This window comes from Lissotriton helveticus, chromosome 7 (genome assembly GCF_964261635.1).
Source record: "Lissotriton helveticus chromosome 7, aLisHel1.1, whole genome shotgun sequence".
NCBI lineage: Eukaryota > Metazoa > Chordata > Amphibia > Caudata > Salamandridae > Lissotriton > Lissotriton helveticus.
In genome coordinates this window covers 265,062,300-265,077,419 of record NC_136068.1, presented here as the reverse complement: position 1 = coordinate 265,077,419, position 15,120 = coordinate 265,062,300, and the positions used below count along the sequence as shown (strand labels likewise).

The 15,120-nt window shown below is 42.5% G+C and overlaps 1 protein-coding gene across 2 annotated transcripts in view; it reads left to right on the top strand.

Annotated features, from left to right (window-relative positions):
• NFATC2 (nuclear factor of activated T cells 2) overlaps positions 1-15,120 on the top strand; it is a 313,029-nt gene that overhangs the window by 187,137 nt on the left and 110,772 nt on the right. For both annotated transcript variants that reach the window (XM_078652048.1, XM_078652047.1), the window contains exon 6: positions 8,162-8,302. In XM_078652048.1, the coding sequence (XP_078508174.1) occupies positions 8,162-8,302 (141 nt within the window). The remainder of the gene's footprint in view (positions 1-8,161; positions 8,303-15,120) is intronic.

Genomic DNA, 15,120 nt, shown 5'->3' with positions numbered 1-15,120 from the left:
GTGACATGTGCAAACGCGCCCTATGGCGTGTTTTAAGTTGGGGAAATAATTTCCCTTCAATCCTGAGGACCCCTGCGGGCTAGCTAGCCTACCAGGTGCTTTCAGTAACCGCCACTGCAAAACAGCTCTGTGGTTCTTACTGGAGGTATCTAATGGGATAGTTGGACCCCAGGGATCCTCAGGATTCAAGGGGACTTAATCTCCCAAATTAAAACAGCCATATGGTGCGTTTACACAGTGGTGAAGGGAGGGGATGGAGCCTGAGGTGACGTGTGTAAACACGTCCTGTGGTGCCTTTTAAGTTGGAGAAATAATTCACCTTCAATCCTGAGGGCCCCTGGGGGCCAACTATCCCACTACGTGCTTCCAGTAAGCGCTACTGCTACACAGCTCTGTTGCGATACCTGGAGAAACCTGTTGGGCTAGTTGGACCCAAGGGACATTCAGGATTCAAGGGGACTTTATCCTCCAAATGAACACGGCCACAGGGTGTGTTTGCACGCGTCACCTCAGGATCCCCTCCATTCACCAGTGTGCAAACGCGCCCTGTGGCGTGTTTTAAGAGGTAGTTTTAATCCCCCAGCCCTATTATGTACTAGGGGCTTACAGAGGAGGCCATGGTAATCACAGGGGTAACCCGATGCATAGTGTTCCCTAGTGTATGTAGGTGTTTTAACTGTATTCTGCAGGCTCTAGGACTGGTTAGTCAGAGTCAGTTACCACCAGTACCCATCTGAAAAAGTTGAGGGTACAGGATGAATTTGCAACAAGTCCTCTTTCTGCTCCTCTGTTTGTTCTTTTTTCATGTCTTCCTTCTTCCTGCACTTTTCTTCGTCTTTGTGGACTTCTGTTGCTTCTTTCTGCATTTCTTTTTCTTCTATCTGTGCATTTATTCTTCTTTCTTCACATGTCCTACCTATGTAGGCATAGTTAGAAATTAGCATTTAAAATACCTTTGAAATTCACTGAAAAAACCATAGGTTTCAAGCACGTTATAGTTAGGAATTAGCATTTAAAAAACCTTAGAAATTCTCTGAAAAAAACATAGGTTTCAGGGGCATTATAGTTAGCTGGACATTTCACTCATGTCATGAGTGATGTCATCAGTGATGTCATTTGAGATGTCATGAGTGATGTCATGAGTGATGGCACTGACCATATAATGAGTGATGTAATATGTGACATCATCAGCAGTGCATTGTTGGCGCGCGAGTTATAGTTAGCTGAACTAGCTATAACGGGGGAATTTCAATGGTTTTGTATGAGTGAAATGTCCAGCTAACTATAACACCCCTGAAACCTATGTTTTTTTTCCAGTGAATATATATATATGTATATATTTACATATATATATTCACTGAAAAAACAAAGCTTATCACATAATGATTTTTGTTTAAAAATGTTATTATTGAGGAACAAATTTGAAATATTCAGAAAAAACATTTGAAAAACCGTTCCCTGCGAATTATTTTCGATGCCTGCTGCAGTTTTAATGAATACCTGAAAGCCTAGATTTAAAAAGAAGCAAACATCTTTTGTGCTATTTTTTACCTGAAAAACGGAGCAAACTGAATTTGCCTCAAATTTTATTTTATCTTGCACATTTTAAAAGCTAAAAGAAATCTGCATGTGCCATTGCTTATTATGTAAACATATCAAACACAGGGGAAGTCAGGTTTCACTGTTAGAGATAGTGCAAAGCAACATATGAAACATAGCATATCATGTATCTGAACAACACACATTCATTGGGAGCTTTTAAAGTTTTATGCTTATTGTTACCTAAATCAGTGACACTCCTTTTGTCGTCTGTTCGAGACTGAAAGGCTGAGCGGACTTGTGAATCTATATTTAGATATGTGAACATGGGTCAAACACAGATACCTTTGACAGATGCATCATTCCAGTTAAAAAAATGCAATACTATGATCCCTAGCACTTAGGTAAATTGTGGCTGATTTACCTTCATTTATTTTGCAACAGTCGATGCTGGCTCATGGCAGCAAAAAACAATGCAGAGCGAAAAAGAGAAAAGTAGGGTAAGCAGCTGAAATAATGAAAGAAACTTTGAGGCCTGTATACAGGCTGGTTTGCCACTCACTTCTGCTGCTTACCTTAAATCAGATTCATGAAGCCACTCAACACCACTTTGTCTGGCCCTGAATGGCTCCATAAATCTGGAGTAAGGAAGCGCAGTGCAAATTGCTGCATTGCCTTACTCTGCCCTGGGAAGAAGTTCTTTGGGCGTTGCGTGAATGTTCCCAAGCAACTCCCATAGTTTTTGATGCATTCCCAGATTTAACCCCAAAAAGATATGCCTTCCTAGGAGTGGTGTAACAAGGAGAATTATCTTTATTTCTCCTTGTTACTCATAGAGAGAGGCAAATGCCACTTAAGGTTATTTTTGTACAGGAAGATCTCCCTTCCGGCACAAAATCAATCCGGCATGCAATGCAGGTTCCCTTGCACCATGGTGCAAGGGTGTTTGCATAGGTGCTAGGCAGCCAAAAGGGTGTCAGTGAAGGGAAAAGGCAGGAATGCACCATATTGCCTGAAATATGTTGCATCCCTGCCCTTTCCCTGTCATGCAGCACAGAAAGGTGACATGGTGCTCTGCACTGCATGACTTTTTCATAAATAGTCAAGATGCACCATTGCAGATTTGACAGAATCTGGCTCTGGGTGCTTCAATGGATCCCCTCAGTATGTTTAGGGACGAACATGGAGTCCAACAAATAAGCCTGTTGATATCAATTTCTGTAAAAATATGTATTTCCAACCTAAGACTTATACCTTGCTTATAATAATTTGTAGGCATTTCTCAAATGGAATGAAAGCATGTTTACTGGCACTTCTGATGATAATATCATCTTTTCTTTTAATGACTTAAGATCTTTTCTCCAATTTGAAAAAAAGTGGCCTGCTTAGACATCTGTGATAGAGAAATTCAAATGGGTAATATTAAAATTATAATGGTCCGTTTATGTTCTACTTAGCACCACATACCTTTTTTGGAAGCAGAAGGTCTTGCAAAATGATAGAGCTCATTAACCATGTTCATTTCACTCATTAGCTGCTTTTTCTTTAACATATTACACATGTCTTGCCCTTGGGCATTCGTCAGTGGCTGAAAAAAGAACTGCACTCACTCAGTGCCACATACAAGCATACAGTACATTTTAAATCTAATGTTGCAGTTGGATCTGAAGTTCAGCAGAGCTTGGATGCCAGCAGATGTGGGCATTGGTGCACATCACAAAACCAACACGCACAACCTGGCACCGGCGCAAGGTTCTGCTGGGGAGTCTTGGACTGAGCATGCTGTTGGAAGGGCTCCTGCTCCCCAGAGGAAGGGGTTCTCTGGCTGGCAGAACATCATGGATAGATTTGCTCTGCAGCTGTCTAAAATGTACTTCTATTTATGATCTTGGATTGAGAATTTGTTTTCCAGTTGTGTCAGTGCCTTCGCTTGCCTGGTTCTTGGATAGTTGTAGGCGTGAAATCTGGGGTTCCTTTAAAGACTGGCTGTTGTGATTGGCACAGGAAGTCTGTGGTTAGCATAGCTTGATTCGGTCTTAATTGGCATTTGGGGATTTCTGTGGTCAGGCAGGCCAGCTGTATGAGTAGGCCAGTAGAGCAGCTCATGGCCCTGCTGGACACTGAGGGTCATGAAAGAAGGGGCGGTTCACAAAGTGGGGGAAGGAAAGAAATATAAGCTTGGCAGCTGTATTGGGGTTGGGTTTAGGTGGAAAATTGATCACTGAGTCACAGATACAGGGGCCTGAGAAAGCCTTGGGAAATAATTGCAAATGACAGGAGTAACATGATTTAGGTTTTTACATCTGTGTCTAATTTAGAGTGGTGAAACTGCAGCTGAAAAACCCATGAAGAAAATTTTTGACATTCATATTAAAGATAATGGGTCATTTTCATTGGCTTTGTGTGCCACCCCAGATCAGGAAAAAAATATCACTTTTAATAAATACGCTTATTTACCAAATCGATTTGTGCTGCCGTAAAATGTTCTGAATATGCTCAATTGCCTGGCATGCGTGCAAGCACCTGCCCTCAATGCAAAATCTGCCCTCTTGGCCATGCCAAGGGTTGTGGGAGCTCCAGCTTCCAGCAGATTGTTCATTGAAAGAGAGATGCTCTATGATCTGCCTCTGGTGTTCCTAAGGGCAGTAATGAAGTAGGGCAGAGATGCTGTGGAGACAGAAATATCTAGAGGTGGGCGTAGTTCGCGAAGTAGCGCTACGCGAAGCTACGCGAAGTGCACTTCGCACTACGCGAACTTCACGTAGCACTACGCGAGCTGCGTAGTAGCATGTTCGCACTGTGCAAGATGCATTTTCAATGATTGCACAGTGTGAACAAGCATCGGCACTGTGCAATCATTGAAAACGGCACCTTGCACAGTGCGAGCTGTAGTTTTCTGCCGCTCGAGTAGATTCTTACTCGAGCGGCAGCTTTCTCAACGCGAACTGGTAGTTTCTCATCGCGAGCGGTCGCGAGCATGCACGACCACTCTCAATGAGAAACCTGACCTCCCCGCGTTGAGAGTCTCTCCGGGATGTCATTTTACTTGCTCGCTGTCGCGAACATGACGTCGAGGACCGCGAACAAGCAAAAAATGACCGCTGCACTACGCTACGCTGCGCGTGTTCGCACTGTGCTACGTGCAGCTCGCGTAGTGCGAAGTTGCGCAAACTTCGCAAACTACGCAAGCGTAGCGTAGTGCTTCGCCTAGGGTTAGAAATATCCACAACTTACACTGCAGACTGGCTATTCCATCTCTCATTATACATATATGTGTGGTGGACTGCACTCTTACATTCCAATCACCAACTTCATCAAGAGGCCCCCATTAGAGAACCGATGGGGGCTCAGGAAAACCTTTGTTTAGTATATAAGAGGGTGGCTGTCCCCAGTGCTCATAGATGCATAGGTGTAAAAAGAAAAATGAGGCCTGGTCCTTTGCTTGCTTACCAGTCGAAATGTGTATCAGATTGTGCAAGGTAGGCAATTGTGCATACATAATTATGAAAGGCATTTTGTCCTTTGCCGTTTTGATGGCATATGCTGGTTATATGCCCCAGTGGACTTAGTAGACTGGCATTTGTGAGTGATCCCTCTCAATGGAACCAATCATATTAAATTGGACCAGTTTGCTTTTATGGAATTCTTGCTTGAGGCATATTAGTTTAATAATCAAGTTAACAATGTGAAGTTGTACCTTGCCTGACTGCAGTGAATCTGTATTTTGGCCGCTAATGCCAAGGTATTCTAACCACTTAGGGCTCTCCTTAACTCTGTGCGGCATCTCATTTAGCAACACTGCTACATAGCAGCGTATTGTTGAGTCCCCATCCATGGAAGTCCCGCTCCTGTGTGTGGTTGTTATATCAACTGGGAAAGACTAGTGTGTGGCTACTAAATGGCAGTACACATGAGTCCCTGAGGCGCAGTAAGAGTGTTTCGAACCGTAAAGCAAGTTCTCCTTTTTAGCCTCTCATTTAAAAAAAATGTTTTGCTAGGTTTGCTCATTGAAAGACTGTCACTATTCAAAATATATAGGAAGTGGCAAGATGCTGTTCTTCTCAATTTTACACAACCTTCATGCAGTTGCTGCCAGTATGACTCGCAGGTGTGGGTGGTGGGGTGCGTGGGGGGAGGTTTAATTTTTTTTTTAAAGTTACGTTAACTTAGCTTTGCCAGGTCGTCCCACGTTGTTGGGCTGCGCCGTCCGCTCTACAACAGGAAGCAGCCGCAGGCAGCCACCCTCCACTAAGCCAATCACAACGCTGAAATGGCAGCGTTGTGATTGGCAGAATATTGACAGTCTTTCAAAAAGCAACCCTAGCAAAAAACATTGTTTAAAATAAGAGGCTATGTAGGCATGAAGCCTACATAGAGAAAATGCAGAGTGCGTATGACTGGTTTGGTCGGCCCTTGGGCTGACCAAACAGTCAGCACCCACAACAGTGGGCAAGCCACTCCTCCCTTGCACTTGAGCAGGACCACCCGCCCGCCCCCAACCAAACCCTGCCTTCTGCTTTCTCGGAGTGCGAGAAGCAGAAACATGAAATTGTATTTATGTTTCTGCATCTCGCACTGTGAGAAAGCAGTGGGGTGAATCTCCTCCGCCCACATGAAGGAGCCGTCCCTGCCTTCATGATCCACCCACAAATTGCTCCCTTATCGCCTCAGTTGGTTCTACATTGCATTTTACAATTGTAGTAGCTCTATTCTGAATTAAGTTTCCCTTTGTCCGACAACGGCTTAAAATCTGACATTCACTAAGGATTAATATAATTATTATGCCACATATATGCAAGTCAATACCTATCCCCTCACAAGTTACTAGATGTTACTAGATGTTCAGCAGGTAAACAGAAGTTTGGAAGAACGTTTTAAACAGAGGTGTTACTCCTAACCTATCACTTCAGTATTACTTTTAGTTAGGAAATGTAAGCTTAGCTGGAGATGGGAACCCTGTAACACCATAATGGCTTCAGAGCCTCTTTGTATTATTGGATTCATCCCAATTCTCAACCAATTAAATCTCATGTTATGTTTACTTTCCTAACAAATGCGCTTATATCCCTTAGTATATAGAACTTTCAAAGTATTCCCTGAAATAAATATGTTTTGCCCTTTTATCAGAGTCATTGTTGCCTGGATTTAGACACTTGCACCTTGGGGTGTGATGCCACTTTATTGCTGGGAACTTCAGAACATAATATCTTCAGCGAAGGTGGAGCAGGAGCGTGAGGTGCAACAAGTAATATAGTTTAAAAATGATTGGAGGGTTGTAGGCCTGAATTATTGTATGTTTTGCTATGTCAAATAAAGGTCTTTAAAATAAAAAATGATTATTACTCACTCCAACACTATCCAATGTTTATATTACCCATAAGGAGCAGTCTTTCATCATAAGTATGCTTTTCCTTCCATCTAATGATATTCCATGTCTCTTTCCCTGTTGAAAACCTATGCTAGACTCAGGCATACACCCTGGCACCTTGGCGCTAAGGTGTGTGCCTGGTGCACGGCATATGAAATCAGCGCCGGTGCTAGGGAGAGGGGAGGAGAGTGCCAGTTCTCTCTGAATCTGGGCCCAAGGCTCACCAGGTCCTGTGTTAAGTTCAGAGGCATGGCCATTGAGGGTCACATACACTGTATTTACATTCGTAGAATCCCACAAACCTTCCAAGGGCAGAATATTTATAGGTGGACACTAGCACATAAGAGGGAATTTCACACTACATAAAATCACAGAACTAACTTAAGACAAAATCCTAAACTTACTACTTTTGCTATTCACAAATGCATTTAGTATTAGTAAAGTTAGGATTTTGTCTTAAGTCTGTCTTAAGTCTTTCTTAAGTCTGTCTTAAGTCTGTCTTAAGTCTGTCCTAAGTTTGTCTTAAGTTTGTCTTAAGTCTGTCTTAAGTCTGTCTTAAGTCTGTCCTACGACTTTTGGGATTCACAGAAGGCATTTAGTAGTAGTAAAGTTAGGATTCTGTCTTAAGTTTGACTTAAGACAGACTTAAGACAGACTTAAGACCAGCCACGGTCGGCAGTGGGAGTAAATGCAGGGCGGTGACGTGTGGAGGGGGAGGGGCAGGGTGGGGGGAAGTAATGTATTGGTTACGGAGTTTTACAGGTAAGTAAACATTTAAATAAATAAGACGAATTTCGTTGAGTACACTGCATCCCAAAATGCGATGCAGTGCGCGCAACGAAATTCTTTTTATTTGTTTAAATGTTTACTTACCTGTAAAACTCCGTAATCCATACATTACTACCCACCACCCTGCCCCTCCCCCTTCCCACGTCACCGCCCTGCTTTTACTCCCACTGCCAGCCGCGGCTGCTTTAGACAGTCTTAAGACAGTCTTAAGACAAACTTAAGACAAACTTAGGACAGACTTAGGACAGACATAAGACAGACTTAAGTCAGACTTAAGACAGACGTAAGACAGACTTTTGGCAAAATCCTGACTTTACTACTACTAAATGCCTTCTGTGAATACCAAAAGTAGTAAGTTTAGGATTTTGTCTTAAGTTAGTTCTGTGAATCTGGCCCTAGGAAATCCAATAAAGTACTTTTTATGGTAACCATAAAATAATCAATTCAGGTATTTCTTTTCCACAGCACAACGATCAGCTCATGAACTTCCAATGGTTGAAAGACAAGACATAGATAACTGTTTGGTTTATGGTGGACAACAGATGATCTTAACCGGACAGAATTTCACATCGGAGTCCAAAGTTGTATTTACAGAAAAGACATCAGGTAAGTCAGAATTAGAACTAAATATTTACTTCATGAATTAGTTTTGTACAATATGAATACAAGGCAATTCCTAACCCTGGTGCTAGGTTGCAAATGAATACTGTAATTTAGTTATCAGGAACAAATATACTTTAAAAATAAATGTAAAGACTAAAGGAAAGCAGATGAACAACACTAGGATTTATTTAAAGAACATTTACGTTTCAAATAGAAAAGGCATGCTTTTCAAGGATAGCCTCATGATGTGTGCAACTCTAATATGTTGGGTTTATCCAGTGCCCCGTCACATAATTCAACATGGTAACAGCAATAGTGATATAGAAGTTGTAAAAATATAAGCAATAGGCATTTTCCTAAATAATGGCTGACTATTTAAATCAACTTGGCAAAGGGTAAAACAATGTTTTTTAGTTAGAAGCATTGAAAATACGTCCTTGATGTAGCAGCCAAGAGCCTGAACACAGTGAAAAAGAGTGCTTTGACGAGAATGGCAAATAAATTACAGTGAACCAGTCAAAATCTGATTTATAAAAGTCTGAGTTTAAGTCTTCAGAAGCATTTGTATCTTTGTTGTGTAGGTTTGGAGAATCTAGGTAAAATGTATTAGTGCCAAGAAATTTATCTTATGTGGATTTTATGAAATTCTGGCATGGATCGGCTCTCATGGTTGGAAACCCCTTGTGTAACATACGGCTTACTCTGAGGAATGTAGATGAAAGTTGTTTTTAACTGTATATTTATATGTCTATCCCGCATTAACTATGAACCATTATCACAAGTGGATGCTATCAAACCTGACCTCATCCTTAACCATTCAAATCAAAACACCAGTCCCAGGCAGGATGATCTGTGGAGAGGGACTTACTAGGATGTGTGGTACAGTAAGATTTTAAGGCTTTAGTGAAGTTGAGAGCTATAAGCAGGACTAAGCAAGACTATTATAATTTGCCCGGCATTGAGTTTATGAATCACAGTGTTTTTTCTAGATTTGTTGGACATTAAGACACAGGGTCTAAATGTAAATGTAAATGTAAATGTATTTCGACTTATATAGCGCACGAATCACCCAGGGGTCTCAAGGCGCTTGCTTAGGGAACCCGTCCTGGTATTCCCCTGTGAGATACCCCGGCAGGGTATCCACAAGGTGAAAGCCAGGCATCCCGCCGCGAGGGGCCTTAGTGGAGATTAAGCAAGCTATTGCCCAGAGTCGCAGAGTGTGACCCCGTGAGTCGAGTAGGCACTGGAGCGAGAATTGTCGAGTCCGTGGAATTTTGAGCCCGAGACCCGCCGAGGCTGGGAATCGAACCCTGGTCCACGGCCGATCTCAGCTTCCCGGGTCTGCCGCCTCTAACCACTGAGCCACGCTTCTCTATGGTCCATGCATCAAGTAAAATGTAGTAAACAATGTGACACCAACATGACAAAAACCCAGGATATGATTTTTTACCTATGCTCAATTTGACACTCACTGTGATGGAGCACAGTTGGATACTCTAACCAGGGCTGTCCCGGTCAAAGACTTTACCTTCTGACTTTATTCCTTTAAGTCCCAATCCACCACAGGAGTGAACATGGGGTCACAGAATATCAGCGATTTTATTACCTAAAATGAGAGTGACAAGAGTGACTGATTCCCTCCCAAATATAGGTCACTTGAGAGTTGACACAGATGAAAGAGAGAAAGCTAGTGAAATGAGTAGTCACAGAGTCTATTCGGATGGCCAACTTTTGTCCTTCATTAACTCATTTATCAGGCAATTTTAAGCTTCTTAAATGCAAGGGGAATGATAAGGGTGGAGCACTTCTCCCAACATCCTTGTGCCACCTCAGAAGGTTTAGTGTTAGAGTGTATTGGGAATGAGAAAAAGTGCAGCTCCACAACAAACTCTATTGCCTCCCACTATAACCAGGAAGCAGTTGTCAGAGGTGGAGGTTCTCACTCTGGTCATCAGCACAGCTACTGTCCGTGGACCCTAGATATTGGGCTATTTGTCTGTTGATTCTACAGTGTTCCATTCCTACAGAGAAGTGTAAGTAAGGCATTCTATGTGCTTTGGCTTCTGACTGTGATTCTCCTAGGTGGATATTGTCGACTGTGGGTATTTAATGTGTAGCATTTTGGTCTGGTTTACTGGGCCGAGCACCCACCCAGAAGCCTGCAGGTCCCATGATCAAATGGCAGATGGATTCGCTCAGCTTTTATCCATCTGAGGTTGATAACAGAGTTTCATTCTGATAACTAACAATAGCGCCATTTTTCCACACTTCGCAACAGTTCCATTGGTGGGAAGTCCTATATCCAAAACCGGTAAACTGATAAAGCAATGGAGGGACCATTATATTTGGCAGGGCTGACTAAATTATGCAGTAAAAAAAGACAAATGAAGCAGATAAATGTGGAACTTTCTGTGGCAGAATATTTAGCCATGTTATTACTTTATTTGACTATTATACTGTTTGGGCAAAGAGTGCACCTTATTAATACCAGATTAACAATGAAACATCAATCAGCAACTGACAGGAAACCAGTTAACCTTTGCATGGGGGCAGACACAGCTAGCTTTTTAGTAATTTTAGACCTGTTTGAAGCTAAAGATATGTTTTCATAAAATCGACAAATTATGAAGCAGATGGTAAATTATGTGACACCAGTGCAGTAAATCCAGAACTATGGTGCAAATTCCACAGCTGAAGAATCTTAGAATTCCAGGGGTCTTGGTTATATCAATAGTCATCAATGTGTTTTATTGCCTGTGCTTTTACTACATATATTTTACAATGCAAGACACTAAGGTTTCTCTCTGTCAGCCAGTCCCTTTTATCCCCGTCAAATTACACTAACTATTAAAGAGATTTATAGTAGTTAAAAGGTCTTCACGTTCTAGTATCAAAACATGCTGTTCGGCTAATTTTTGCTAAAGGTGCAGTTTACCACCATGGTATCTAAGGCAATTAAGAGTTGACTTTATTTCCTTCTTTACTGTCAGTCCTCTCTTTCCACAGCAAACAGAGAAGTCTGTATTTTCTCTGAATTGAAAAAATGGTGAACGTTGATTTTTTCTGCCTCAACCACTACCACCCGTGAGCTTCATGTAATCCAGCTCCTTGCCCTCAAAGTGAGATAATTAGGTCCGGATTTACTAACATTTTGCACTTTTGTGATGCAAACCAGCACAGAATGTTGGGGTGGAATTTACTTTCCAGCGCAAACCATGATTTGCTTTGGAAATTTCCCTAAAGTAAGCAAAGTAACACTATGTGTTAATTTGCGCCTAAGGGACTTCCTACGGGTGGTACATGGGTGCTCCCATGCAACCACCCATGGTTGTCAACATTGATAGACAGGGATTTGCACTAAAAATATATCTCCTTGAGGCACACATAACAGTGGAACAACTTTTAAAAGACCTGACATACTCCTAACTTTGCATGTTCTTAGTGCTTAATCTGTAAGAAAATAAGTGCCAGGGCTCTCGTCACGAGCCCACTGCAGGCTCCATCCACCATGCTGCCACTGATAGTGACAACACAGCTACTAACCGTCCCACTGGTACACGAGTGACAATTCAGACTATTTCAGGCCCCCAAAGCTATGAGAATGGCTTGCCGGCAGGTAATAGTAATTTTTAATGAATATAGCATTAATAAATAACTGTTGTTGTGGTCATCTCTCCATTATCTAGACAGCACCACCTTGTGCAAGGCTACCACAAGAGCCAGTGCTGACAATTAAGTGCTGGTGCTGGGCACCAGAAACCACCGGCTCAAATTAAGCACTGCGCTGCACAATACAGCATATATATGAAGTGGTAAACTATGATGCAAGTGTGTGTACATTGGTACATGGCAGCCGAAAGTGTGCCAGTGGTGCGGGAGAGAAATAGACAGCAATAGCTTAGCAGACATGGTGCTGTTTTTCTCTTACGCTTGAAAGCAAAGCAGAGCAGCAACTTTGGTTGCAGCCTCTTTGGCTGCTTGCTTCACTGTGTTGCTCCAAAACGTATTCAATCTGTCTCTTAGTATGGTATTGTATCATTGTGACAAAAATGTGTGATGATTTCAGAGAGGCACCTGTCTGCCAAAGCCATGACTCTTTTGGTTTCAGTACTTTAAGCACCGTTTACAGCGGCGTAGCTAGGACTTTGGCCGCCTGACGCGGTCCCAGCCTTTGCCGCCCGCTTCGGCTGTAAGAGTGAGGGGGGGGTGTGTGTGTGCTGGCGATCGATTCCTGCATTAGCCGCCCGCGCGCCTGCAGGTAAGACCAGGGCCGGACTGGGAACCAAAAACGGCTCGGGCAAAGTGCTCGGCCGGCCCCCCGGGTGGAGGTCTGAGCTCTTTGCCGGGGCCGGTTTTCAGCCGATTTTGTTGCAGGGCCGATTTTGCAGCTATGCTGCATAAACGGCCCTGTCACATAAACGGCCCCCAGGGGCCCAAAACCGGCCCCACCCTTGCGACGCACCGGGGGATTGCCCGGTGCCCGCAACGGCCAGTACGGCCTGGGTAAGACTGGGGAGGAGGGTAGGTGCTGTCTGCCTCCCATAAAACTTGAGCCACCCTGGGTGGACCACCCCCCCCCCGCCACACCCACCTTGCACCGCCGCTGACCGTTTAATCTATGTAGAATACACAACCATTGAATCTACACTTCACATTTCTGTTTTTCATGGAGACAAAAATATCCGAGTGCCAGCTCATAATATGTTGTGTGTGTTTTTTTTGTATTTGCTTTGTTTCTAGTCTTCAGTAGTAAATAAAGACAAAATAGAAACGCCGCAGGGATATCCCAGGAAAACACTGCAAAACAGGAAACATCTACTGACGCCAAATACAAACGACTGGGAAACAGAGTTGCCATGGTTGTAGAAAAAAAAAACTTATTGAGATGAAGCCAGCCTTTTGGAAGGCTTCCCCATATTACTCAAGATCTTGGAATGTTACAGCTGGTAAATCCTCGCTGAATCAGTCATTCTCCACTGGCTCGACTCCGCTGGCATGCCTAGCGTCTGGGGGTGCACATAGAAGCAGGCCTGCTCCTCGTTACTGCGCTTTGATATGTCACTGTTTAAAGGGATTCTCTTACGAAATTCATCTGGAATACGCATTTTGCCGCGCAAGACGCCCCCCACACCTGTTAGAATCCAGCCGATGAGCGTGGGAGATGGAATTCCCCCATTCTGCCGCTGAGTCACAGCATATGTGACTCATTTTACAAGAAGGAGTTTTCTCCTTAGAGTTAATTCAGAGTTCAGCCTCTGTTCAACAGCTTAATAAGAATAGAGAGAAACTGAACTATAGATCAATCCTGTAATTAATGTTTATCACGACTACACCAAAAGCCCCCTCTGTTCCTTTATTTATTTATTTTTTACAAATGCCATTTAAATATACGTGTCTGAAGATGTTTTCAAGAAAGTTACCAGGTTACTATTCACTGTTACTGGGGACACTTCTGTTCCCATTCGGCTTCCATGTCATAAATCAGTACATACCTTTAGTGGATTTGTAAAGGTTTTGTTGCCCTGGTTAGCTAGCTGTACCCAAATGGAAAAAAACGCTGTGAATCAGATGCACTGATTTTGCAACTGACTGCATAATTGGTTTTATGTTTAATCAGAGTCATCGGCTAGACCTAAGTACCATGGCAACATAGGAAGGGTGTGGCTACATGACAGCGGTGATCCACAAAATGTGAGATTGTTGCATATCTGTTCATAGGTTTATAAAATAGGTTTATAAAAGTCACATACGGTAAAATGAATTTTCACATTTACAAAGGCTGTGTAGTGTAATTGATGGACTACAAATGTAATTGATTGTGTTATACTGTAATTAGGGTTTGACCTATTCTCATCTCCTTAATCAAAACATTTGATGACTTTCTCTGTAATATATTAATAAAAAATTATGATAGGTACGACTTAAAGTCAGCCATAGAGGAGGTGTCCTGTGCCCAGGAGGCAGGGTACAGCATATTAAGAGTGTAGACATGTAAGTACAAGCTTATATATCCCTATACTGTCTTTACCATTAAAGCACACTATCCCCCACATGCATCATTGTGTCTTTTTGCATTTCTTAATTTGCGAAAAATAAGGAATCGCAAATTAAGAAATGCAAAATGATATGCATCAATATTTTCGGTATTCTTTTGGGATTCGGTAAAAATCGCAATTTTTACCGAATCCCAAAGAAATACCGATTTCTTAACTTAATTTTCGCAATTCCCATTGATTCCTATGGGCCAAAAGGCCCATAGGAGTCAATGGAAATTGCGAGTGGCACTTAGAAAATTTCATGGGTGCAGGGGGGGGTCCAAAGGACCCCCCCATGCACCCCTGAAATGTATTTTTCGCATCATGTTGCACACACACATGTCCTAAGGACATGTGTGTCCGTAACATGAATGTTGAAAAAAAAACATTTTACACATTTTACACACTTTTTCCAAATTTACCGAGTGGTTCAACCACTCGGTAAATTTGGCACCCTATTTGCGAATTTTCACTTTTTAAAAAAATGATGCATTGCTTTTAAGAAATCGCACATCTGCGACTTCTTAAAAGCACCCGCAATTTTAGAATTCGCACACATGTTACGAATTCTAAAATTGCTTCATGCATCCCAAAAAGCACTTTTGCATTCGCAAACGGCCGATTTTAAGGAATCGCACCGTTTGCGAATACAAAAATGCTTGATGCATGTGGGGGTATAAGTGTTAGGCGGTCCATTGGATAACATGGGACTTGCACCCGGGGAAACCTACATTGCTAGCTCATATATGCTACCATCTAAATATTTTGAGTTTGATTTCAAACAAT